Source organism: Lagopus muta, chromosome 1, assembly GCF_023343835.1.
Source record: "Lagopus muta isolate bLagMut1 chromosome 1, bLagMut1 primary, whole genome shotgun sequence".
NCBI classification, from domain to species: domain Eukaryota; kingdom Metazoa; phylum Chordata; class Aves; order Galliformes; family Phasianidae; genus Lagopus; species Lagopus muta.
In genome coordinates this window covers 48,985,340-49,011,336 of record NC_064433.1, presented here as the reverse complement: position 1 = coordinate 49,011,336, position 25,997 = coordinate 48,985,340, and the positions used below count along the sequence as shown (strand labels likewise).

Sequence of the window (25,997 nt, the reverse complement as noted above, 5' to 3'; positions counted from 1 at the left end):
AGACATGGAATATCAATCTGCTCAGTGGAACAGGGGACTTTCGGGGGCCCAAATGCCTTCTCTTGGAAAACAAGACTTTCTGGGAAAAGCATGTTTTTTGGAAAAAATATTTTTGGGGAAAGGAACAAATTTTTCTAAAGCATGTTATTTAATGTTGTCTTGCAGCTTTATAATGATATTGTTATGTCAGTGTCAGGAGTTTTTTGAGTTTTTAATTGGAAATGCACTCATTAGAATGCCTGCATTCCAAGATGTTTCCTTGTCACTTGAACAGTAGCATTTCATGTTTGTTTCTCAGATCTGCAATGTTAGTTTTAACAAATGAAAAGCAGTACACTTCTCTCTCTCTGAATTCTGTCATATAGACTCATGTAACTGTAAACTGTCTGCGTGGCTTATTGTAAAATCACACAAGATTGCATAGGAATTTAAATTTGATGTGTGTTTAATTGTGCCCTGGCTATCATTGGTGTCAAAGTAACCTTTAACCATCAAATCTAAGATTAATAGCTTGAGATGATATCACGGGAACTTTTCTCACTCAGTTCTTAGCTTGAGTTGCTTTAATTGAAAGGTGGATAGATGGACTGGTAGGCATTTGTCACAATCTTGTGTGGAGTTACAATCAGGCCCATATGCCTCATGACAGGCTCATGTACATTGTGAGTGTCATGCATGCACAGAAGTGCCAATGGGGGAGAACTGAGAGGTTGCCAAGAAAAGTAGCAGCTGGTTGCAGATTGCAGTTTGTGCTGTCTCTGCACCAGAGGAGGTTGTACTCATGAGTTACTCATGAAGACTGTTGGATAGTGTAGACTCATTAATGAGATGATTGATCCTCACAGGTTTCTTGCAGCTTGTATACTTCTAAAACTTTGCCTTCCAGAATGTGAAGTGTTTTAAATTCAGTCCTGACAGCTGAGTCTTAGAACAACTAGATAAAACTTACAGTTTTCAATTCTTCATCAGTGTTTTACAAGTAGACAAATTTCTAGAAGCTCCAGGAAGTTGTAGTGAGGGGCCTGAGAAATTGGACGTAGTGTGTAATCCCTTTTTTTTTTTTTTTCCCAAATGTAGTGTTTGTGTTTTGGTTTTGTTCCTCCTTCCAGACATAGATGCCTATTCCTTTTTACTGGATACTCCTTTTGGCACTAATAAAAAGAAAAACCAAATATTTGGGTTAAAAAGCTTTTGAAGATTGAAGAAGTGAAGCTTACCATAGAAAGGATAAGCTTGGAGAGTGTAAACTTTTCACTTGTTTCATTGTTAGGCGTGGGGAATTAAAACGGCTGAGGTAGGAGTCATGCAATCATAGAATGGTTTGGGTTGGAAGGGACCTTTAAGATCATCTAGTTCCAACCACTGTGCTACAGGCAGGGATGCCTACCACTAGATCAGGTTGCTCAAAGCCCCATCCAGCCTGGCCTTGAATGCCTCCAGGGAGGAGGCATCCACAGCCTCTATGGGCATCAGCTCATGAACTGTGTGGCAGCAGGGCATGTTTTAGGCAAAAATCAGGATTTGGTGAGGGCTCTGATCTGAAGAGATGCAGACCTAAGTAGATGGACAAATTGTTTCTGGCAGTTGAAAGAGAGAGTTAAAGCAAAGATTTGTAGTTGTCTTCTACACCACCTTGCTCTCAGGTGGCAAAGTGGGTCTGGAAAGGATTTATAAAATAAAATAAATAAATAAAAAGAAAAAAAAAGAAAAGTGAGGGGAGGAACTAGAGGCAGCTATATGAAAAGGCTGTTAAACTGTTGGTTGTGCTCTTAAAGAAAGGTATGTGTAAGAAATGCTCCTGAAGTACAGATTTGATAGGATTCGGGTGTCCTGAACATGTATAAAGAACTGATAATTGGCTTCCATACTACTCAGCTTCACTAAATCATCTATTCAGAAGTTCCAGTCAGAAATAGGCTGCATTTCTCTTGAATCTTAACTGGTGTGTGTGGGCACTTTTTTATGGCAATTGAGGTCTGCTGTGATTCAGAAAAGATAGTGGCAGATAAATTACTAGAGCCTTTTCCTATAAATGATTGCCAGTTTTCTTTTTTCTTTTTTTTTTAATACCTGCACTGGATTAGTTGTAGGATCCTTAGCTGTGGAACAGGTGAGAGTGAACCTTGTCAGGTACAGGTTGTAGCTGAATCTTTTGTTTCGAATCCTTTGAGTATATGTCCTCTAAGCCTCTGAATCACAGAAGGAGCTTCTAAGGAAACAACAGAATTTGTAACACAGAACCTTCTGCAGGAGAATATTCTGGTAGATACTATTGCAGAAAATGGAAATTGCTTGTTGCTGAAAATTGCTGAAAAGTTCAGGAAGATGAGCAGAAAATTAGTATTGCTGATGTTTCACTTGGAGGACACTGTGCTGTGCCTTGGACTTCAATTTGGTAGAAGGAAGAGGGTAAATAGTAAAGAATAATTAAAGTACTTGCATTTTGTGAAAGGAGTTTAAAGGCTAGACCTCTGTTATTGCTGAACAGCTGCTAATCATGCACAGTAGCTATGCAGTTCATTTCACACTACTTACTTTTTCTAGGTGCAAATCCAATGGGGGTAAATGGAGGAGTAGGAGTTCAAACCCCCAGTCTGCTGCCTGACTCAATGTTACATTCAACCATGAATTCCCAAAAGTAAGTTGACTAACTCTTTGCAACCCAGTGATTTGATTCAGCTACAGCTGCTAATGATTGCTCGTAACAAATGAGATGAACATAAAAAAGGTGTATGTTAAAATCTTGTGTGCTTATACTTGAGAGGGTCAGAGCTGATTGTAGCTGCTAAGGACAGTTGAAAAAGAAGCCTTGTAGTTGCTATATCTTTGTTTTTATCCTTTCTAGAGATCTGTGTGTCCATTTTAACTTTTGCAGTAAATGCTTGCAAACTGATTTTGTTAAGCCACAGAGGTTACAGACATTGTCTGGATTAGTAACTGGGCAGATTTGAAGCACCCACTGCTGCATTTACTAACGGAGATGGCATACCGCAAGTCTGCTGTTGGTCTGCAATGGGGCTAAGGGGCAACTTATTCACTGAGGTGTAAAAATGATCCTTGTGCTTAATAGTCTCATGGCACTTTTTGGATAAACAGTGGGATAAATTCCACTGATTGTTGTCTCTCCCTCTGCATTTTGTAGCTTTTGTTCCCGTTTTCAAAATCCTTGGATAGCACAGCTTGTACTCTTCTGTGGCCCTCTTTAATCCTGGGAGGGGTGCGTTGTTTTGGTGTCTGTGCTGCTGTTTCTGCACAGTTTGTCCATTGATTAGGGAATGGCTGAACTAGCACTTTGTACTAACATTATTCTAAAAGAGGCTCTGACTGTAAGATGACTAAGCTTGGGCTGGGCTTCCATCCTCAAATTCTTACTCTGTTTTTGAAGCTCCATGATGAGTGAAAGCGCCAATGTTGCTAGTCTGGGGGCTATGCCAACAGCTCAGCCATCCAATACAGGAATTCGAAAGCAGTGGCATGAAGATATTACTCAGGATCTCCGAAATCATCTTGTTCATAAATTGTGAGTAGCTAATAACAAACTAGGGGCTGGGATGTGGAGCATATAAGGGTCAGTGAGAAGGCAAGGCAAGAAGCGTGATGGAGATGTTCTTGCTTTTCTTCTCCTTTGTGAAGATGGATGTGCTGCTTTGGGGTTATTGTCTTGGAAATGTTCCATTCCATACTCAACCCATCAACGCACCAGGAGCATTGCTTGGGGACAGCAGCAGTGCCTCAGTCCCTCAAAAATTTGCTTACTGCGTTGTGTTCCCATCAGTTGGGGTTGGTGCTGAGGTGCTAAGGTCCAGGTTTGGAGACATCCTAATAGTTGGCATGCTTTTTCTTCAGAGTCCAAGCCATATTTCCTACACCTGACCCTGCAGCATTGAAGGATCGGCGTATGGAGAATCTGGTAGCATATGCCCGGAAAGTGGAAGGCGATATGTATGAATCAGCAAATAGCAGGGTGAGATGCTGTCCTCTGTCATCCGGTTTCATCTCTCTAATCCTACCTGGTAGTGGTTGGAGAGGAAGTGGGGTGGAAAGCAGAGTGTCCCAGGGCTGCTGGCTTGAGTCTAGGAACCAGCCAGCTTGCAGGTGTGCTGGGAATTGGGGTGGTGCCTGTTGTGCAGTGCTGTGCCTGAAACGTTCTGGATGAGAAGAAAAACTTTGTGTGGTGCCCTGATGGTTGCCAGAAATGCTCTGACCAATGCCTGTGTTTGCCCACCAACCTCCCTGGCAACCCTGCAGAGGGGAAGCTTCCTTCCTTCTAAGCTGGAATGTGCATGTGGAAGGATGTCAATGTGACCTGTTGCCTTATTTTAACATGTCTCCTTCCCTTTCCTGGATCATATTCCTCTCCCAACAGGCAGAGTATTATCACTTGCTAGCTGAGAAGATCTATAAGATTCAGAAGGAGCTGGAGGAAAAGCGAAGAACCAGGCTGCAGAAGCAAAATATGATACCAAGTGCTCCGGGCATGCCACAGGCTCCTGTGAATCAAGGGCCCAACATGGGACAGCCTCAGCCAGGGATGTCTGCAAGTAAGAGCAGTTGGGTTAGTTACTGCTTGGTGTGGGTCAAGTATATAATGTTTTGCAGAGTTAAACTGAACTTATTCATCTGTGCTTAGGAGTACTTGCAAAATCTTTGCCTTGCTTATTTATTAGTTAATGACCATGGATTATCTAAAATTATTTGGTCTTGTTGGCCATAATATTATGGGCCAATAATATTGAAGCATCCTAACCCTTTATGCTAGATTAGAGGAGATGGAGGACATTGTACAACTTCAGTCTCATTAGTCTCACCTCTAGAATTGATCGACAGTAACTGAAGTTACCTTTAACAAACATGTTTTAGTAGTATGTAACTGTCTGGTGTTTAAAATGATTATTATAGCTGCTGAGCAGGAGTTCTGATAATTAAAGTGTTTCCCCAATTTATATTACTTATGCTTTTGAAAGTTTAGATAGTGCTTGCCCTATGCCATATTTATTTATCCTGTTTGGTGTTCTGTTTTGGCTTGGGTTTTTGAACAGATAACTCTTACAGTGTACAGTAACAACCAGATTTCAGTATTTTTCCCCATGTAGCTGTCTTGTGTTTCACAGTAGTTCTGTTACTTGACACTCCTAATTCTAAACAGATTATTATTATTATTATTGTATTTCCTTATAACCAGGCAGTTGCTTATTAGAGTAAAAATGACTTTGGAAAGGAGCTAATGATCAAAATTGTAGTGCTTTTGAAGACTGTTATCTATTTACAGCATTAGGAAGTTATGAGACACAGTAGGCTTTGCCAGGTAATAGGTGAAAACAAGTAACACTTATTCTTGCACTTGATATTTCTCCTCCATTCATTCATTCCTGCGTGTTTTTAGATACTTCACAGTTAAGAACTGAGTTCTGAAGACATCTAATTGGAATAGGTGTATAGCTGTCAATGACACTATAATAAATTGTCTTAAGAACATGGAGTCAAAATCAGAATTAGACAGTTGAGGAGGCAAGAATCTTGGATTATTTTTCTTATGCTGCACGATGAACCAGTAGTTCCAGTGTTATGCTACAAGGAGCTTAATCTGAGGGGGTTTTCTCCTTTTTGAATATGAATGTGTCTTGGTAATTCCAGTCTGGATCTTTTCATACTTGAACTTAGAACTGGATTTACCAAGATACCTTACCAAAAAGCAGTAAAGGCCTTGAAGATTGGTACTATGAATTTATTTGCAGTAACTTCCTCTAGATGATAGGATACTACTTTCAGGGGTAGATGTGATATTTTGGTTCTTTATCCCATATGCTAGAATTACCAAACTTCAGAGGCTTGATGAATACTTCAAACCATCCCATTTTTATAGTATTTTCAATCAGGAAGTGGAATAACAGTGTAGAGTGGTTTGTAGAAATTCTTGTGGTCTGGAATGTTCGCAAGCTGCTGAGTTTGTCATTGTACCTCAATATATTTCATATTTGTCCACGTTTCTAAAATCTGGCTGTAAGTCAATGTTTTTAGTCAATTGGGTATCAATTGGGTTTTGCTTCATACTTGAGGAACTCTGAAGTATGTTTAGAATTACTGGACAATGTCCATACTTTTTTTTTTTTTTTTTTACAGGAGGATTTTCATTTTCACTAGAATGTTTTCTCAATTAAAAAGCTGGTAGTTTCTAAATGCTGTAATCTTATTCCAGTATCTTTTTTTACAGATGGTCCTATAACTGACCCAACACTGATACGTGCTAATGTGCCAAACCAGATGATGAATCGCATGCAGGCACAGACAGGTAAATGTTATAAGAAAATTTGTTACTGTGATGGTAAAGAATCTTCGAATTTTTTTAGGCAGCCTTTGTTTCACCTGCTATTTTCCCATTTGACCTGTGCAGGATGCTGTAGGGGGCCTGCTTTGCAGAGGGGTTGGACTCAGTGTTCTCTTGAGGTCCCTTTTAACCCTTACAATTCTGTGTTCTGTGTGACCAAGAAAACAGATCTGTACTTTATATACATAAATGTGTGTGTGTAGATATATTTCTGTGTGTTTCTGTGCACAATGTTGTTTCATTTTCTTGGAAATGTGTTTCTTGTTAGCTGCTTGCTTTGTTAAATGAGGAACTTTATTTATTTATTTTAAAACGTTTCTATGTGAACGTGAGATCAGCTTAGGGTGAGGGCATGTCCAAAGCAGAGGGACGATGCTGAAAATTGCTGCTCTGGGGTAGAACCTTGGTTGCATTTTCAAGGAGTATTGCAGCCAGTATAAAAAGCACTTAAATGAAGATTCACAGTCAGAATTTCCAAGAAATGAACTTCTAGTAATTAAGATAATGCAAACTATCACAAATTGTATGTGGGAACAAGTTTTTCAGGGGGAAAAAAGCCAGTATGTATTCTGAAGTAGCTTGGATACTTAGTACTTAAAATTGTTCTGTTGACTGACTGATAGGATATTTTCATTACGTGCTTTCCATTGCATGCTCGAAAATTTTTTTCTTTAAAAAAAATAAATAGAGAAGGAGCTAACAGCATTCTCCAAATGTTGAGTGGTGCCCAAAGGATAATTCAGGCCTCTGTTCATAAGTGGGTTTTGTTTGTTGTTGATTATTTATTTTTGGCACAAATGCACAGGAATGAATCAGTTTGGCCACATGAACATGCAGCTGTCACCGATGGGACCCCGGCAAACCCCTCCTCTTCAGCACCCTGGACAGCTAAGCCAGGCCGGGGCCATGAACCAGGTCAGTGCGCTTCCCTTCATCCTGGCTATTCAGCTCATGGGTTTGCTGCCGCTGTGCTTTCCTTACAATAAGCAAACGAAAATAAATAAGATTTTAAACATTATTCCTGTGGTCTGTAGGCACTTTGGCTCCTTATTTTGCAGTGCAGCAGAAGATGTGTCTGGTCTGTGGTCAGCCTTGGTGATTTAATTAAAAAGACGTATAATTTCCTTCGCTGAAAACTAAGTTTAAGTGGAGTTTGGGGCTGTTGCTTGCCTGAAACAAGGAACAAATTGAAGTCACAGTCTGAAATCAGGATCCCTTTGCTTGGTTGGCAGATATCATAATTTCTATCTTTTGAGAGTCACATTAGACTTTCAATATTGTATCCTATGTCTAAGTATCGAGCAACCATTTTTGCGGTGAGGTAAATGTTTTTGTAAAATACTACAAAAGTATATGAAATTAGTTCTTTCTTTTCCAACAGATGGGATTTCCTTCACGTATGCAACAACCAGGAGTTGGCCAACCTTCTGGTCAAAGTCAATTTCTGCAGCAGAACCCATTCCCTGCTTCTTCCCCAGGAATGAGTGCAGCAAGCATGCCTATGACACAAACTAGCAATCAGACACCAGTTTCTCAAGTAAGTTTCTGATTTCTGAAGTGGTGCTAGCAGGCTCTGTCATATGCTGTTTTTATTGTTCAAGTTTGTAATACCGGAGAATAATTTGTTTTCTCAAGATGCTATTGGATCTATAATAAACTGAATTCATTTATTGAGACTCAGCATTTTCCTGGCTGTAGTGCTGGTAGTGGCAAGGGTGAAATATTGGCTTGTTCTCAGGCTGAAGTTTAAGTGGAGAGAATTACTTAAGTTTGTTTCTGTGAAGGAAAGAGCTTGTTGCTCAGCATATAGTAGTTAAGAGCAGCAAAGCAGTAGAGCCTGAGAAATTAAAAGAAGCTGGAAGAATAAGTCATAAAAAGGCATGTCCAACCACAGCCATCAAATGTATTTTGCTGCCGTTTGGGGAATAGGAGGGTTGTCACTACTAAAGCTTGGAACTTCCAGTCTAGCAGTTTCTTTTCTGTCCTTTCCCTCTCCCTTTTCAGTGAGAACCTTTCAGGCCAGGAAGAAGTAGGGAACGTCAGTTTGCTTCTCGTTGATGCTTCTTCCTAGTTTGCAGGCAAGATTATTATGAAGTGACAGCTTTTTTTCTTAACCAGTACATCTTTTTGTAATCTCATAGTGCAGTTACAGCTATATGTATTTCTGATGATAAATCTAGTTTCTAGTCTTGGGGGTGGGGGCGTGGGCACACTATATTTGAATCCATTCTTCCTACTGTGATGTATTGCCCCGTATTCAGGATGTATATATCTGCATTTTTAGAAAGAAATGTTTTGCAAACTGCAAGTGTAGGCGTGCTGTTCTTTGAATGTATCAATGAGTATTATTTACTCTGAAACTTCTATTTTAGAGCTGAGTACACTACAAAACAGCTGTATGTTCAAGTGATGCAAAATAAAAAGCCCGTTCCTCCTTTTGAAGTAGATGTTTAAGTTTGTCACTTTTTGAGAAAGTATGCCAGTAACTGTGGGAAAGCAGCCATTTTAACAGTACTTAGACTCCTTTTCTATTTGGAGTCATTGCAGATGTGTACTTGTTTTCCCACAGGCACAAATGAACAGCTCTTCCTGTCCTGTGAATTCTCCTGCCATGGCTCCAGGTTCTCAAGGGAGTCACATTCACTGCCCACCTCTTCCACAGCCTCCCATGCACCGAAATTCTCCTTCTCCAGTACCCAGTCGAACCCCAACACCTCACCATACACCTCCAGGCTTAGGATCGCAGCAACAACAGGCAGCAGCAGCTGCCACCACTGTCCCCACCCCTACTCCTCAGGCATTGCCACCCGGACCGCAGTCACAAACTATGCATCCCCCTCAGAGGCAGACTCCAACACCTCCACAGGCACAGCTGCCTCCACAAGTCCAGCCTCCAGTTCCTGTTACGCCCTCTGCAGAGCAGCAGCAGCAACCCTTGTCACAGCAGAGTACGACGGCATCGGTTCCCACACCAACAGCACCACTGCAGCCACAGCATCCCACAACACCTGTAAGTAAATATTTTATTTGTACAAATGGGCAGATGTAAGGTTTAGGATCTGGTCTTTCCACAGAGGAAGTAATTTTTTCATGCATGTTGAGAAATTCACAGTGAAGTGTACATACAAGGCCTTTAGTTATGTCTGCGTATGCATAGTGATGGCATACAGTAGGGAAACAATATGAAATTATATACTAGGCCTTCCAGTGCATGTCTGTTGTGTTTTCTTCTGTAACTAGACTTGTGTTAGCAGTATGCACTTCATTTAAGCAAGTGTAAGTATAAAAGTGCGTTTAAACTTGATGGAAATAAGGTTATAGGTAGATCAGATAGATTAGAGGTAGATCAGAGCAGAGAAAAATAATAGGTTAATTAGAAGCCTGTTTGTAATGGATTTTTTTTGTTTTGTTTTGTTTTTTTACCTCTCAGCTGTCACAACCAGCTGTAAGCATTGATGGGCAGGTGTCTAACCCCCCATCCACCAGCAGCACAGAAGTGAACTCTCAACAAACTGCAGCAGAGCAGCAGCAGCCACCTTTGCAGGAAGTGAAAATGGAGATAAAAGCAGATGAAGGGGAACCAGAACAAACAGATCTGCAGATGGAGGAGAAATCTGAGGTGACTTTGGTTTGTTGTTGGGGAGAATATCTACTATTGTTAGCTCCTTGGTCTCCATGCAAGGTAGTCCTTCTAGACTTCAGTGAGGGAATTGGATGCTACCTGCTGCTGTGGTTTTGTCACCTCCCTTACCTCTTTCTAAAGAAGGGTCTCTGTTTTGTGGTGAAATTATGGTAGAAACCAGCGACCACAAGAAGGGCTGTGATAATGTGGTTGGAAGTGTGAAGTTTTTTGGTAAATGCTAATGTAAGAAGGTGTTCAAGATGCACCTTTCAATGTTATTGGCACTCTTTCTTGTTAGAGTAGTGGCTGTGTATGTGACAGGCCGTTGTAGTGGGTTGTGACAATTTGTTGTGAGGACAGCTGGAAGTGTGACTTCTTGCAGCTGAAGTGCAGGAGAGACAGTCAGAACTGCCTGAGCAGCAAGATCCGTACCTCTTAGCTTGCTTGCAGCTCAGAACTGGTTAGCAGCCCATCACTGCCACTCCTGTGGTGGTGAAGATATGTTCTGGCACGTTGGATCAAGTTTTAGGCAAGATGTGATTGCAATGTAGACAGCCTTAATCCTAGAAAAGAGCAGTGGGCAAGTGGTATGTAGGTTTATAGGACTGAAACTTGGGTGACTCTACAGGCAGCTGTGACATGGTCTAATCTACTTTCCAGGTTAAAGTAGAACCAGCAGTGGAGGAATGTAAACCAGACCCAATGGAACAAGAAGAGAAGAAAACAGAAGTGAAGACTGAAATGACAGAGGGGGAGGAAAGACCTACAACTCCAGCTACTCAGTCTTCTCCAGCAGCAGGACAGTCTAAGAAAAAAAGTAAGTAGAAACACTGGCTGAGTTTCATTTATCTCCCTTAGAAGTGTTGAGAGAGAGAGGAGCTTTCTTCATCAGTACTCAGTAGGCTTACATGAATTGTTTTTGTGACTCTTGGACAACAAATATTTAATACATGTAATTGTCTTTTGTCAAGTTCTTTATAGCTCTAGTATTATGTTAAGTGTTAGAGAAACTGTCAGTACAGTAGAGTTTGGAGTGACTGTGGCAGACTTTCTAGACAAGCTTATTCCTGTGACATCAGGAAGGAATATAAATTTGCTTTTAAATTTGATGGTGTCGTTTTCTGATTAAATCCTTCTTAAGTATTTTCACCATTTCCTTGTGTTCAGATGATTGTCTTAATATCCTTCTCAGAATGCACTGTTATAAGGATAAACAAGCCCTGCAAGTGTCTTATACTTGTTGCCTGTAGTCTTTTTACACACCACGTCTTTCCAGCATGTTTCTTCCTCCTTACAGCTGTTTCTATCTTTCTAATGCTGATTGTTTTTCGAAAGTTTTCAAGCCAGAAGAGTTGCGGCAGGCACTTATGCCAACACTGGAGGCACTTTACCGTCAGGACCCAGAGTCTCTTCCATTTCGACAGCCTGTGGATCCCCAGCTACTAGGAATTCCTGTGAGTGTCTTAGCAAGATACTTTCCTGACTTTAACTCAGAACTGTTCTCAGAACATCTGCTTCAGACCAACTGAAGTCAGTCTTGCTTCCTTTTCTGTGTTGATGCATTTGAGTAGGTTTGACTTAGACAGTGGAACATATGATGTTTGAGTCAAGAAAATGTGTTTTTTCAAAGGTTTGTTCAGTTTCGTTTACCTTCTGATGAATAAGCACACATGCCACTCATTGAGGTGACTGTTAACAGATCCTGATGTTTTGAGGGCCTTTTGTGGTTCTTCATTCCTATGAAGATACTTCTATTGATGAGATACACCTATGAAATGCAATGTATGTAAATATGTAGAAAACTGATTATGTAAAAACTTAAGCAGATGAAGACCACTTCAGAAATAGATAATACTGATTAAGCTTACATTAGCAAAGAGGAGGCTACTGAGCTCCTTGTTTGTGTTGAGTTTTGCACTTGCTTTAGAGCTGTGTTTGGCAGACATTAGTATCCTTTAAGGGTCTGTGTTTTAAAACTTCTTGATTGACCACACCACTGCATTTTTATACACCTATACATGTACATAGTCCTGTTTAAATGCTATGAGTGACATTTTTTGTCTGAAATATTTTCACTTGGTTGACTTTGTTGGTTTTTACTGCTTTTTTTAAATTGCAAAAATGCAAGGCCTTCTGTAGTAGAAGCAAGTATAGCTATTTCTCATGTTCTTAAACAAGCTTTCAGCTGGTTGTTGTATTTGGAGGACTTTCTTAAGAGAAACAATCCTGTAATTGATGAGGGGGATTGGAAAAAGACTTTCAGATGGAAGATGTATAGGAGGAAACATGGAATTTTTTATCATCTAGTACACGCATTAGGTTTTATTTGGCTGGTCTACCAAGAACAGTTCTTCCTGCTAATGTTCTTATATGTGTCCTTGGATCACAGCAGCTGCAAAAGTACTGCTATTTTCTTCTTTCTGTAGTACTTTGTTTTGCAGACTAAAATTAGTGTTTTACTTCATTGATAGTGGAGGACTAATAGAACCTGAGGAATACAGGAAAAATGGAAAGGAAGTATGGGAGAGTTATACAGAATTAGAGACTTCAGTGCACGTCACAGGGAGCTTGACAGTCAAGTCAGGGAGGAACCTGTTTTTCTTGATGTATTGCAAAAAGATGTATGTGCTGAGAATGTGTATGCTGACATTTCACAACATGGTTCTATAGCAGCATTTTGATATGCTACCCTTTCAGGATTATTTTGACATAGTGAAGAATCCCATGGACCTTTCTACTATCAAGAGGAAGCTAGATACAGGACAATATCAAGAGCCATGGCAATATGTAGATGACATCTGGCTCATGTTCAATAATGCCTGGCTCTACAACCGCAAAACATCCCGGGTATATAAGTACTGCTCAAAACTGGCCGAGGTGTTTGAGCAAGAAATCGATCCAGTTATGCAGAGCCTTGGTTACTGCTGTGGAAGAAAGGTAGGAGTTGTTTGTTTTTTTTTTCCTAGATTGGTTCTTGCTCCCTGGTGCTTAGGGGAAATAACAGCAATTGCAGTCATTAGCAGCTACATTGGGTCAAAAATTCTGAATGCTTACCAGGGTTTAGCAATCTTGAATAATTCTTGATTTCAGAATTTATGTATCTTCTAATGCTATCTGTTGCTTAAATTATATATTCGTATATAAGCCCTTGTAGGGGGAGAGAGTTAAGCGTCGGAAGAATTACACTGATGGTCAGTGAAAAAGACTTTGCAGAAGCATTCTCAGTTTCAGTGTATATCAAGGTTGCATTGTATTTCCATGATCTTTATATGCTTTCCATTTTTGGAGAAAAGCTAACTTGAGAATAACAGCCTGCTAAGCACTTTTTTGACTCTAGCACTTCATAGTCTTGCTGTGCTTTGAGATCTGTGCACAGAATAAGGTGGTAATGGTTGGTGGGTTGGGTTATGTTTGCTTCCCACGGAGAGCAAGTAAAAGCATAGGTGACCCATGTGCTAAGATGACCCATTCCTTTTTGCAGTTGGAGTTCTCACCACAGACCTTGTGTTGCTATGGCAAACAGCTATGCACAATCCCTCGAGATGCCACTTACTACAGTTACCAGAACAGGTAAGGAGAACTTGCTTGGTGCAGTTTTGTGCATGACGCAATCCATCTGTGAAAGGCATGCATGTCTACACATATACGCCCTCTTCATATGTGCACACTTTTGTGTTATAAGAAAAAACTTGCTGAAAGTGCCCTTGAGTAGTTTCCCTTGTGGGTAAACAATTTCTTTGCAAAAATTCACTGCAGTCTTTGCTCTTCCTTTTTTGCTTGCAGAAATGTGTGATGTTCTACTAATTTTTTAAGCTATTGTTAACCAAATCTTTAGTTGTCTAGAACTCATACACGAGTCTGTTGACTTGCTTGCTACCATCTAGCAGTATTTTTCATGAAGAAATAGAGCAAGTATGTTATGCTTGTATATACGTTACACTTGGCAAGCTTTTGTTTTTCTTTGATGTTAACTGAAGAACAAACTATTTTGTGGCACAAATCCTCAGAGAAGATTTATATATTGATATATTGAATAGTTTGGTTTCTTTTTGTCCCTTAGTCACCTTAAAAGAACAGTCTTCAGAGGCTTTATTACAGAATTCAAGTCGTCTTTGACTTCTGAGGGCATCTTTTTGCTGACTAGAAAAGTGAGGCAGGGAGAAGCAGAAGAATACATGTTTTAAAGCTCTCGTGTCCTCGTGCCTATTGCCAGAATGTACAGTTAGAGCTGAGGGCCGATTACCTCAAAATTATGTCACCTCCATCAGTTTAGTTCCTGCTCTGTTCTTTCACCTTCCAAAACAAACAAACCAAGAATAACCACCAAGAGTTGAATGCCAAGAAGATTTGACAATTGTAACTTTTTAAGCACCTGGCTAAGCAAAAGCAACAAAGAGCTGTAACAGTTAACCTTCTTAACAGTTAAGAGGTGTAACATCTTAACCTTCTTATGCATAATAGAGATTTGTAGCAGTGAATGGAAGTTTCTAGGAGCAAGGAAGTAGAAAATAAGTTTCCAGAATCTGTAGTTATAGAATTGCATAGTAATTGTAATTCTGGATTTAAGATACAGAACACTCTACATTATAGCACTTGATAGACCAGAAGACCAATATTGCAAAATCTGGCATCCCTTAATGTTTTGAAACTTTAAAATGGAGTATTTGCACTATAAGACACGCACATGTGATTTTCAAATTGTTATATATGTACGTGTGTGTACATCCAGAGACTCAAGTGCAACATCCTAGAAGTAATCTTCTATGCATTATCTCAGGTGAAGACTGGGAGAGAAGGTTTAGACTTCTTGACTTAGCTTAACAGCTGTTGTAATGTTGCTTTGTGTGGCTTTACAGTTAACTGTTGCAACTTCTTTTCCTTTTATTTTAAATGCCTTGTGCATTCAGTTAACATACTTCAGTAGGAGAGAGGCCACAGTTTGAAAACATTTGAGAGCTGGGGTAGAATCTTAAATCAGCCAAATTTTTTTTCAGATGTGAATTAAATCTTTTCCTGCGATGCTTATTTTACTGGTACCTGGACTGTTCAGGGCTGTGGCAGACTTGTATCAGTGCAGAGCACTTTGTGTGCAGCTAGCATTAGGAATTTTGTCAATGTGCAGTTTGACAGTTTGATAACGAGTATCTGAAAGATTTTGAGGACTGATTTTATTAAGAACTTCCGATATTTAACCTCCCCTTCCCAGTGAGAGAAAATCCTGCAGCCTTTCAGAATTTGTACATCTAAGATGGAAGACTGTCCTTCTTCCATTGGTGCCCTGCAGATCTTCCTGCCAACAGAACTGCTACGCTGATACACACATCAGAGTGGCAGTTCTTCCTTCTTTCTGTTCTTTCCACCTTCTCATTTTAATTCTTTGCTGTACGTGGCATGGATTATTAAAATGAAGAGGGTATGGGTGTGCTGAAAAGAAAAACTCATTTAATTTACTTTAATCGTTTACTGCTTGAGAGCCCATTTGAGAGATATAACGCTAATCTGTGCTTTGCCTTGGCTTTCTGCTTTGTGTTGTCTTGTCCTGCTTTGTTTTTTTTGTCCTGCTACCCCACATTTCTTTGTTCATGTGCATATTTTTCTCCTTCATGCTTGTCATTGTCTGCATTTGGCTTTGATTGCACAAAAGAACCCACACAAAACAAAAACCTACCAAACCTAATGCAGACCCTATAAATCTGCATCCTTGAATATCCTTGTCACCGTTGATGATCTGCTCTCTGCTCCTATCCTTTCCTTGGCTGTGATTGGTGGCTCCATTGCTTGGCTTGTGCTGTGTTGTGTGGACGGAGCAGTTCACCCAAATATGGCCTTCTTGCTGACAGGTATCATTTCTGTGAGAAGTGCTTCAATGAGATCCAAGGGGAGAGCGTTTCTCTGGGAGATGACCCTTCACAACCTCAAACGTGAGTCACTTATGTTTGCTTCGGTTTTGCATTCATAAGCTGTGACGTGGTCTAAAGTGCCTTCTCAAAGGGAAGGAGTTTTAGTTTTAGGTAACTTCCTCATTTCTTAGGCCAGGGTATAGAAGACAAGATATTATTTGGAAAGCCTGGACTTGTCCTCTAAGTTTCTTATTTAATGTTTGGACTGATTGAACTGTAGCAAAGAGAAATTACAGCTATGCCGCTAGAGGGGAAAGAGTGGAATCACTATTTTTCTGAATAAAACATAAAAGTACTTTATTGGAGAAAAATAACCATGCCTACAGGCAGGTAGGTAGGTGATAGGCATAGTCTGAAAAAGTTGAATGTACCATTCTGCTTATAGACTGGGTGTACTATTAAATGTGTATTCAGCTTCAGATTGCTTCTCATCTAAATCAGAAGTAGAAAATGTTTTTTTGCCATTTGCCATTCAACAGTATTTCACTGTTGGAGTGTCATCTGCTCATGAGAAATGCTGTGCGTTTGTTGAGCAGGTAATGCTAAAAGGCTGTGGATGGCTTTACTTGCCTTTACTTATAGCATTGTTGGGACAGTCTTCCATTCCATCTGTGCCCTTTTTACACCTCCTTCAGAGATCTTGAAACAGATATTTGCAAGACTAAGGAAGCCCTTGAGGGAAAGATGAGCACCAAGCAATTGTTCTGAAGGTTTTGAGCTGTAATGCTCTTTTTGGGGGGAGGTTATTGCAGGAACCATGGTTTATAAGTTAATAAGCTTGAGGAATTCTGCAGGTGACAGTATTCAGAGTAAACACTGACATAAAAGGACAGGAAGGTTAACGCAAATTGGGTTGGGTCTTTGTCATTACTTCTCAGGGAGGAACGTATTGATCACCTCATGCTATTATGAAGCACCATCTTTCAGAGATCCAAGTGTTTTACATGGTTGCTCTGGACTACTTTAAAGCAGACCGGTGTCAAATAATACCTGGGATCTCACTGTCAAAAAGATGGAGTTTCTAGACCAGCAAATGATATAGGGAATGCAAAGCTAAAGCATAGAGTGGTGGCTATGTTAGGGCTGTGGCATTTGGAAGCTGAAAGTTCTCCTTTGAAATTAACATAGGAGGATGGCAAGGCTTTAGAAGAATCTGAAATCAAGATAATTTTTTCAGTAATGAAAGATAACTGACATTCTCTGTCTTCAAAATATCAGGGGCACATCAAATTGTTCTTTTGCTGTAAAAACACTGATATAGCTGGTCCAATAACTGAATCAGCAAGTTACCGTTTACTTTGGTAAACTGGACAAGAGAGATCACAAGCTGTTATCTCATAGAGAAGAATTTTTTTTATGGATAAAGTCAAGGATGGTACACACTTTGTCCATCACTTCATGAAATAAAATACCTTTCCTTGCAGTGCTTAGTGAGAGTTTGTATTTAAAACAAAATCTGCTTTTGTCCCGGTATGTGGTATAACACGAATATGTCTTTTATTAAAACTGAGTTTTATTGCCTGTTTCTCCATAGCACGATAAACAAAGAACAGTTTTCAAAAAGGAAAAACGATACACTGGATCCTGAACTGTAAGTAATGCTGTCTCATTATGAATGATCCTCATTTCATCACAATTCCTTTGTAAAAGACACGATACTCATTTGCTTACCAGCTTTGTTTTTCATCATCTTGCACTTTTCATGTAACCGTTTGTTAGCCCATAGGGGCTGCTAACTAAGCGGCATATCTGGCATTGTGTCCTGAGAACCCAAATTACAACAGCTGTCCTTACAGAAAATGTGAAATCATATGCATGACCTGAAATTAGTGCATTTTGTTGTCTTATATGTAGATCCAACAAAAGGATGAATGCAGGTAGCTTTGAAACCCTGTTGCAGCAAGCGCTTACGTCTCAGAACTCATTTGGGTCACTTGGCTATAGCTGCTTTTGGGGCTCTGCTGTAGCACAAGGAAAAGATCTGTTCAATCTGGTCCTTCTGCACTGCTCTGGAAGCAGAATTGTAGGCATTTGATAAAGATGGTGGTGACTCAGCTGCTTTTCTTTGTTTTCCAGATTTTTTTTTTTTTTAAAGCCACTTTATGCTCCTTCATTATACACCTATGCTGCAATTCTGAAAAATGCTGTCTTCATTCTCAAATGAATGAGCAAAAAGGAAGCATGTTCTTCCCACACCATCTTTCTATGAGGATGTAAGGGTCAGCCAATTCTTCTATTTTTCAAGGGCTGTGGGAAGAAGAGAATAATAACTTGATTCATAACTTGTCTTTCCCTTTGTTGTTGTGGAGATGCAGCCCAATACTAAAATACAAGCCTAAATGCTCTGTGCCCTACATAAACAACAACTATTCATTCTACATCCAACTTACAAATAGATGTGTTCAAAAGGAGTCAGATTGTCCTGATATGTGAAACAACTTTTAGGTATTTAGGAAAACTACATTCACTGACTTTCGTGAAGCAAGCTGTGTAACTTAGCTCAGAGCCGTCCCTAAATCTGCTCTAGAAATCTGAAGATATCTAGACATTGCTACTATTTCCCTCTTTCCCACTTTTCTGCAGTAGATGTGCAGTGTTCCTCAGGCTTCAGGCATAGTGGGGTGACTAATAGACAACTGTTTCTCCTGGTTCCTCGCTTCTCACACAGTGAATGAATTTTCTTCCTTATTATAGCAACAAGCAGTTCACAGGTTTGATCCTTAGAAGGGTTTCTTTTTAAGAAATGAGCGAGGTGGATGGAGGTAAAGGAAGCAAATGGTAATAATGTATCCCTGCATAGACTTGAGCTGACAATTATACAAAACACAGAAGCAATTAATGGTACTACTGACCTTGATTCCTTTCTTTCTACAGATTTGTTGAATGTATAGAGTGTGGAAGAAAAATGCACCAGATCTGTGTTCTTCACAATGAGATAATCTGGCCTTCTGGGTGAGGAATTTCTCTTCCTTGACTATAAGATAGATTTACTAGAGTTAGTGCATGTGTAAAATTTGTCTGATAAAACCCTATCCAAGCAAAAAGTTGCACAGTCACCTGAAAAGCTTACAGGTAACCTTCAAAGCTTCAAGGTAACCTTGAATTCAGAAATTATATATTACTGTTACATGTGAAGTTGTTTTGGATGTTCCCATGTATAGAAGAGAATCTTTCAGCCTTGTTTACATTTAAAGATACTTGTAGTTCCTGTAATAATTTCCTACCAATCTATTTTCTGTATAACTCAGAATGCTTTGTTGTTTTCAAATTCTGTAACCACTAAAGAATTTAAGACGAATTCACTTGTTTTTTGGCCTCAGTAATCAGATTAAATCTGAAAAAACAATCTAGTCTTCTTTGAATCAGGCTTTTGCTTTACATAATTTGGTACTTCATCTTCATCAGAGACAACAGTTTGAGACTGTTTGCTCTGGGAATACTTTAAGTTAGACATATTGTCAGATCTGCCAGAGAAGACCCTTGCTTTCTGAGCTGAAGTTTGCAGGTGGTGGTGGGGTAGCTGACAGCAGCTGCTCCCCCTGATGTTTAGTTACTCAACTGCAACTAAGAAATGGGCTATTTCTGCTGGCACTATTCTCTCTGCAGTCTTTCAGCTCAAATGTCAGTTAAGGTCTTTTCCAGACCTTATCTGGTGAAAGATTTTGCTTCCAGTCTTAATATGCTAAGGGATTTATGGTCTGATTTGGGGTGTTCTTCACATTCTCATATTTCTGTTTCAGCTTTGTCTGCGACGGCTGCCTGAAGAAAACAGGGCGAACCAGGAAAGAGAACAAATTCTCTGCTAAAAGTAAGTTTCTTGTAATTGCACCACAATACTTCCATTTAAGAATAGGGAAGAGATGTCTTCTGTGCTTGTCCTGCATTTATTTCAGTCTTCTGAGTTTGGTGTATACATTTGGTCAGCTCTGTGCAAGAGTTCTTGATGAGAATGTTTGCATTCCCAGATGCTGCCTTTGTACAGGATTTATGTGCTGTGTTAGGGTCCTGCTAGTGTAAGGTGCATGGTCTTTTTATTACGTAATTAACATCACTGAGAATTAGTTGTGTGACTACAGTCTAACTTAATTCTACGATTACACATTTATTACTGTGTTACTGCTCTTGAAAGCTTGGAAATCTGCATCATGTGAACACAAAACTTGGTATTTCCTCATGATGAAGGTAGCTGGTATGAAAGTAATATAGGAGGAAATCTGTGCAGTTACTATCAACCTGTCTTACAGACAGAATCTTTCAAAAACTTCTTTATTTAGTTATTTACTTTTTTTAATATTTGCCATACTCCTCCTTTCCACCCCTCCCCCCCCCCCCCCCCCCTCTCCTTCAAGGAAAAAAACCCAAAAATCTAGAAAATCAGTATGTTTGAATACAGATTCAACCATAAGTACAACTAGTGTTACACAGTACTTTTAAAGGAGCTGCTTTGGAAAAGAGGAGGCGGTCTTTCCAACTCCGTAAATTGTCTTGAAATGTGGGGGGAGACTGATAGGTGGTGTACAGTTCTGTCAAACACCCTGTTCTCTTTGATTGTTCTCAAAATAGAAAGTGAAGAACTCAAAGGTTTCAAGTCTGCGTCTTTTTCCAAAATCAAAACTTGCTGATTTCACTGAGGACATTGGAATTATGCAAGGATTATTTTACGGGTGTTACCTGCTCAGTTCTGTTTCTAGCAATCTGCATGTGTTGCACACTTAGCATACATAGTGATGCTTTTGCTGGAAAGTGCTAAACAGTAAAATGTAAGAGTTTGATTAACAGGCATGTAGCACTAACAGAAGTAGTGAATAGCAGTGGGACAAACCCTGTTACGCCATAAGTTTTAAACTCATTCTTAACTTTAGGTTTTGTCAGTTACCTGTATGCTTGCTCTGTTGTCCACATTTTGGTTGAATCATAGAATTGCTCATAGAATTGGAAAAGACCTTAAAGATCATCAAGTCCAACTGTAGAAAAAGGAAAAAAGAAACTTCTGAACAAACTACATTACTTGCAGTCAGCCATGTTTAGTAGTTATTTGTCAACATAGATTCTTTTGGTAACTGGAGAGACTAAGCTGGCTACTATGGCAGAGTTTACTTCTATGTCTGCTCTCTGCTGTGTCTGAAAGCAATGTTTTGTAATCTAGTTTAAGTAATTAAAAGCTTAAACGCTTCTTTTCAGGAGGAGCCTTAGTTGCAATTGACTTGTAAGATAGATAAGAACTGGTTTGAGATGCAGAATCTTTCTTCGTTTGAGTGATGTCTAAACTACAAGCGTGCCTGTAGGTGAAAGACAGCTCATCTCTAAGAGTAGCATTCAACAGTAATGATTTAATTTATAGTAATGAACTGCATGCATTGATTTGCTTTTCATATGACACCTGAATAGAGAAATCACACAATCACATTTGAACAGTTCCATTTTGTATGTATTTAGAACTGATTTTACTTTTTCTGCAGGGTTACCGGCTACAAGACTTGGTACCTTCTTAGAGAACAGAGTCAATGATTTCCTAAAGCGACAGAATCACCCAGAGGCAGGAGAGGTTACAGTTAGGGTGGTACATGCATCTGACAAAACTGTCGAAGTAAAGCCAGGAATGAAAGCAAGGTATGGTCTGTCCATTTCCAGTTTTGGTTCCTTTTGAGGAGGAGCTGTGGGGGAAGGTGGGGAAGCTACTTGATGCTATCTTTTAGAAGCTGATAAAGACTGTTGAGTTTAAAATCTCACCACTAACCAGTTCTTGATGAACAGGTGTTACAGGAACTTCCATTATTTGTCATGTCCTCTTTTTTTGTAGCAAAAAGTGGATGCATTTATATTTCAGTAATCTGTAAGCGTTTAAGTGTAAAATTACACAAAAATTACACTTGGAGTAGCCCTCACTGTTCCTTTGACATAGTGATGTGTATTTTCTAACATGTGAATGTATTTGACGCTCTGTTTTTACTTTCTACTTTGCAGATTTGTAGACAATGGAGAGATGGCTGAGTCTTTCCCCTATCGAACAAAAGCACTTTTTGCCTTTGAGGAGATTGACGGTGTAGATTTGTGCTTCTTTGGGATGCATGTGCAGGAGTATGGCTCAGACTGTCCCCCACCCAATCAAAGGTGAGTAGCTGTCTGATAACTGCTAATTTTATTTTGGGAATGTTTCAGTTCTGTGAAACTTTGTGAAACAAAGCTCTAAAAGCTTTGATGTTACTCTAAAAACAAAAACAAAACAGTTCCTGGAGGAAATATTTCAGAATCACTTTTTACTGGAGATGCTGGCTGGCAGACAGCGCTGACTGTGGGATCACTTGTCAGTATTCTAAGAGAAGGGATTGGATCATTCTAGACAGAGGAGGCTGGTATATTACCAGCTGGTTTCTAGAAGTAAATTAGGATTAGCCGTTTTGAGGACTGTTGTACTGGATCTTTCAAATATGTAAAACATGACAAAAAAAATATAGAACTAAAAATCTGTTTCTGATCATGCCCTCTTTTTTTTTTCTAGGCGAGTGTATATATCTTACCTTGACAGTGTTCATTTCTTCCGCCCTAAATGCTTGAGGACTGCTGTCTATCATGAAATCCTAATTGGATATCTAGAATATGTCAAGAAATTAGGGTAAGTATTCTTTTTAAATGTTTCCTTCTGTGCAGATTTGTGTTCCATAGCGCTCACTGCAAGTTACTAATACCTATTATGCAGAATATGGTGCCAAATATCATACCAAGTGACAGAGTAAACTGGTAATACCTGTGTACAGGTGAGAAAGAGAAAAGACAAAAAGGAGATTAACAGGCCTTTCAGAAGAGGCTTCATTCACATACTTCAGGTATATAAAGAGTTTCCAGACTGAGGTTAAACTTCCTTAAATCTAAGTGGAAAAACTGACCTTTCTGTCTGGGTTATGAAATTCTGGTGGCCGTGCTGATTGTGTACAGTACTTGAGAAATGCCACTGCTTCAATTGGGTCATTCCTTTGGGCTGGCAAGTTCTTACCCATGCTTGTTTGTGTGAGAGAGGTAAGTTTCTTCTGTCTGCACTGATTAACTCTTGCAGTTGTGCAAGGCTGCTAGGAAATCTCTTGCAGAAAGAGCAGTTCAAATTGTGAAAAACTGAGAAGTTGGAGGAGGGGAAGGAAATTATACACAGGACAGTGCAAAAGAACAGAAAATACATGAGGCAGCACAAAAGAGAATACAGAACAGGTGAAATAAGAACGGTGGAAATGATCATAAATGATCATGACTACTCAAGTAGAAAAGGCAGTAAAATAAGCATCAATCTATTGTCAAAGGTATCTGATATCATTTGGCAGAGTTATTCATGAAGAAATTTTGGGAGATGAGTTGCATGAGAAAAATTGGGAGAGTCAGAACGGAGGCAGGTGGTACTGTACTGTTTTCAGTACTGCAGAGAAATGATGAATGTGTGAACTTTGAAGGCATGCTTTAGACTTTTTTTTTTTTTACCACTTTTTATTGTATATTTCTGACCTGGGAATCTGTAAAATTGCTGCATGGATCTCAAGCCTCAGTTCTACTTAATGCTGTTCTCTGTGGAATAGGTAACATCAGGTTCTAATTTTGGGAAAACAATATTGGTCATGCAATATCATCTCTCCCTTCTCAAGCAGAAGGAATGACAACTGGCTGCAGTACCTGGGGTTTGGGTAGGGTTCTGCAGAGCTGTTAATTAGCACACCAAGGATGGTTATTTTTCTCTAACTTGAGATCTGATCATTCCTCCAATGGGAGTTTTTTTTTTTTTTAAACTAATAGAGAAGAACTGTGAATGAAGAAGTGATCTTCATGGTATTTTATTTTCTGCAGCTGCTACTATCTGGATGCCATTTGTCTTCATAGTACTTGTGTTTGTATACCCAGTAGCTGAGGTCAACAGTGACTACCTTTTTTATTCTCGGATATAATGGTGAAACCTTTTGAAACAGGTCTTCAAAGTTAAAAAGGAATGATAGTAGAAAAATGAGTTGTTCAAGTAAACACGTTTTAAATGTTCCTAGGTAGTGAATGATTATGCTGTCTCCATGTTCTCATTAGTTATCAGGTGGCACTTGCAGGTCTACTTTAGGCTTAGATTTTACCTTGACTGGAAAGCATGCTCACTTTGTGATTTATTCTGCATACAGTGCTGAATTTCTGAAAGTCAGTGAAAAAATGCAAACATTATCTATGCGAATTAAGCTGGAATGAACACTAGAATTAAATCTTTGAGAGCTATTATTATCCATCTGTTAATGTCAGCCAACTTTGAGGTGGCTCCATCTTGTGGCAGAGAAGAAAGCAAGTTCTATTAATAACTCAGAGCCAACATATACTGTTCTTTATCTAATGATGCTAGGTATACTACTGGACATATCTGGGCATGCCCACCAAGTGAAGGAGATGACTACATTTTCCATTGCCATCCTCCTGACCAAAAGATACCCAAACCCAAACGACTGCAAGAGTGGTACAAAAAGATGCTGGACAAATCTGTGTCAGAGCGCATTGTTCACGACTACAAGGTCTGTTGGATGACTGTCTGTGTTAAGGGCTGGTTTTGACCAGCCTCATCTTGGTTTCATCTTGGTTTCTTCCTTGCCTACGCTTTGTCTGATTCTGGGATTGTGCTACATTTAAGGAATTTGATCACTAAAATCCTGGAGTTAAAAAACAATCCTATTCAATGCATATAGCTTCTGAAATCAGTGCTAGCGAGAGATTTTAAGTGATGAGATAGAACAAACTAAATTCTTGAGGAATGCTGTTTAAGAGAGCAAACCTCACCTTTGTTAATAGAAAGAACTTATGGGATCTCTAGTATTCCTGTGTTAAATATAGCTGTGGGGTAAGTTTGTGCATTGAAGTCTATCAGGTGGTTACGTGAGTAGGAATATTTGAAATGTGTCTGAGGAATTTTCTGTAAATGATGCAGTGTTTAATCTGTATATAGACCATACTCTTACAAACTTAATTCAGATTTATTGGTGTCTTTTTTAATCATCTATCAAACAGCTTACCTTTACTCACTTCAACTGTTATAGTGGTAACCAGGTGTGTTAATTATGCAGGATATATTTAAGCAAGCAACAGAAGACCGTCTGACAAGTGCAAAAGAGTTACCTTACTTTGAAGGGGACTTCTGGCCAAATGTTCTGGAGGAGAGTATTAAGGAACTCGAGCAAGAGGAGGAAGAGCGGAAGAGAGAAGAGAACACTAGTAATGAAAGCACAGATGTAAGAGTGCTTCTGTTATTTCATGACGTAATGCAAAAGTTGTGATTTCCTGTTACTAAGTGAAGCAGAAGAAGGGCCTAGGCTCTTCATTTAGCTGGCTTTTTCATATTTTGCTCTAATCAAAACTCAAATTTACGTTTTATAAGTTAAAGCTGTTAAAATACCCTCTACATTTGTATTAGTGGTTGCTGTTCACATGGCTGTAAACCTAACTAGTTACCAACATTTTTAAAAAGGAAACAGCTGCTAATCGAATATTTTGTTACCGAAATTCAACTGTTATCAAGGTTCGTGCTGCAACTTTGGCCTGGCTAGGAAACCTTTTCCTTAAGCTTTCGCTTTTGAACAGTGACTCTTTCCTTAGTAACCTGGATGTTATAATAATGATCTTAGCACAGCACCAGAGAAACACAGCTCTGATTGAGTAATTCACCCAGCATAAGGTTTTGGGTTTTTTTTTAGTAGGAGGTTTTCAGGCATCAAAGGTCTGAAGCTCAAAATAAAACTGAATTGTTGTAGGGCTACTCAAGCTACAACAGTTTCTTGCTGGTGTCTTGTTTGTGCCATTTTCTTTTTGGAGCGCATACAACAAATGTGCTTTCACATTCCACAAAGAACAAAAAAGAGTTATGCCTTTTCACAAACAAATTCATAAATGAACAGATGCAGAACTTGTTTCCTTGATCTTCTGAGCTTTCATGGAATAGGTGGTGAATCCAGGGTGAAGTTTTGCCCACACAGTAGTACTTGCTAGTTAGCTCTGAACACTGATATAGATACAGATATTAGAATTTTGTTCTGCTTTAGAGTTGTTGTCTAGAAGATTTCTGCATCAAAAAAAGCTTGTTACAACTAGAATTTGTAATTCTCCTTTGCTGTCCTTGCAACATCTCCTGAAAGGCTTTTGAATAGACTTAAGT

At 39.3% G+C, this 25,997-nt stretch overlaps 1 protein-coding gene across 1 annotated transcript in view; it reads left to right on the top strand.

Moving 5' to 3' along the window:
- The window catches only part of EP300 (E1A binding protein p300), a 58,824-nt gene that overhangs the window by 26,696 nt on the left and 6,131 nt on the right, over nucleotides 1-25,997 (top strand). Inside the window, exons 7-28 of the mRNA XM_048926718.1 lie at nucleotides 2,545-2,638; nucleotides 3,386-3,520; nucleotides 3,847-3,964; nucleotides 4,367-4,541; nucleotides 6,212-6,289; nucleotides 7,131-7,240; nucleotides 7,707-7,862; nucleotides 8,895-9,335; nucleotides 9,756-9,944; nucleotides 10,608-10,764; nucleotides 11,283-11,401; nucleotides 12,645-12,884; nucleotides 13,429-13,517; nucleotides 15,788-15,868; nucleotides 17,382-17,438; nucleotides 18,722-18,799; nucleotides 19,588-19,655; nucleotides 21,307-21,457; nucleotides 21,812-21,958; nucleotides 22,347-22,460; nucleotides 24,201-24,366; nucleotides 24,913-25,077. Of these exons, the coding sequence (XP_048782675.1) occupies nucleotides 2,545-2,638; nucleotides 3,386-3,520; nucleotides 3,847-3,964; nucleotides 4,367-4,541; nucleotides 6,212-6,289; nucleotides 7,131-7,240; nucleotides 7,707-7,862; nucleotides 8,895-9,335; nucleotides 9,756-9,944; nucleotides 10,608-10,764; nucleotides 11,283-11,401; nucleotides 12,645-12,884; nucleotides 13,429-13,517; nucleotides 15,788-15,868; nucleotides 17,382-17,438; nucleotides 18,722-18,799; nucleotides 19,588-19,655; nucleotides 21,307-21,457; nucleotides 21,812-21,958; nucleotides 22,347-22,460; nucleotides 24,201-24,366; nucleotides 24,913-25,077 (3,128 nt within the window). The remainder of the gene's footprint in view (nucleotides 1-2,544; nucleotides 2,639-3,385; nucleotides 3,521-3,846; nucleotides 3,965-4,366; nucleotides 4,542-6,211; nucleotides 6,290-7,130; nucleotides 7,241-7,706; nucleotides 7,863-8,894; nucleotides 9,336-9,755; nucleotides 9,945-10,607; nucleotides 10,765-11,282; nucleotides 11,402-12,644; nucleotides 12,885-13,428; nucleotides 13,518-15,787; nucleotides 15,869-17,381; nucleotides 17,439-18,721; nucleotides 18,800-19,587; nucleotides 19,656-21,306; nucleotides 21,458-21,811; nucleotides 21,959-22,346; nucleotides 22,461-24,200; nucleotides 24,367-24,912; nucleotides 25,078-25,997) is intronic.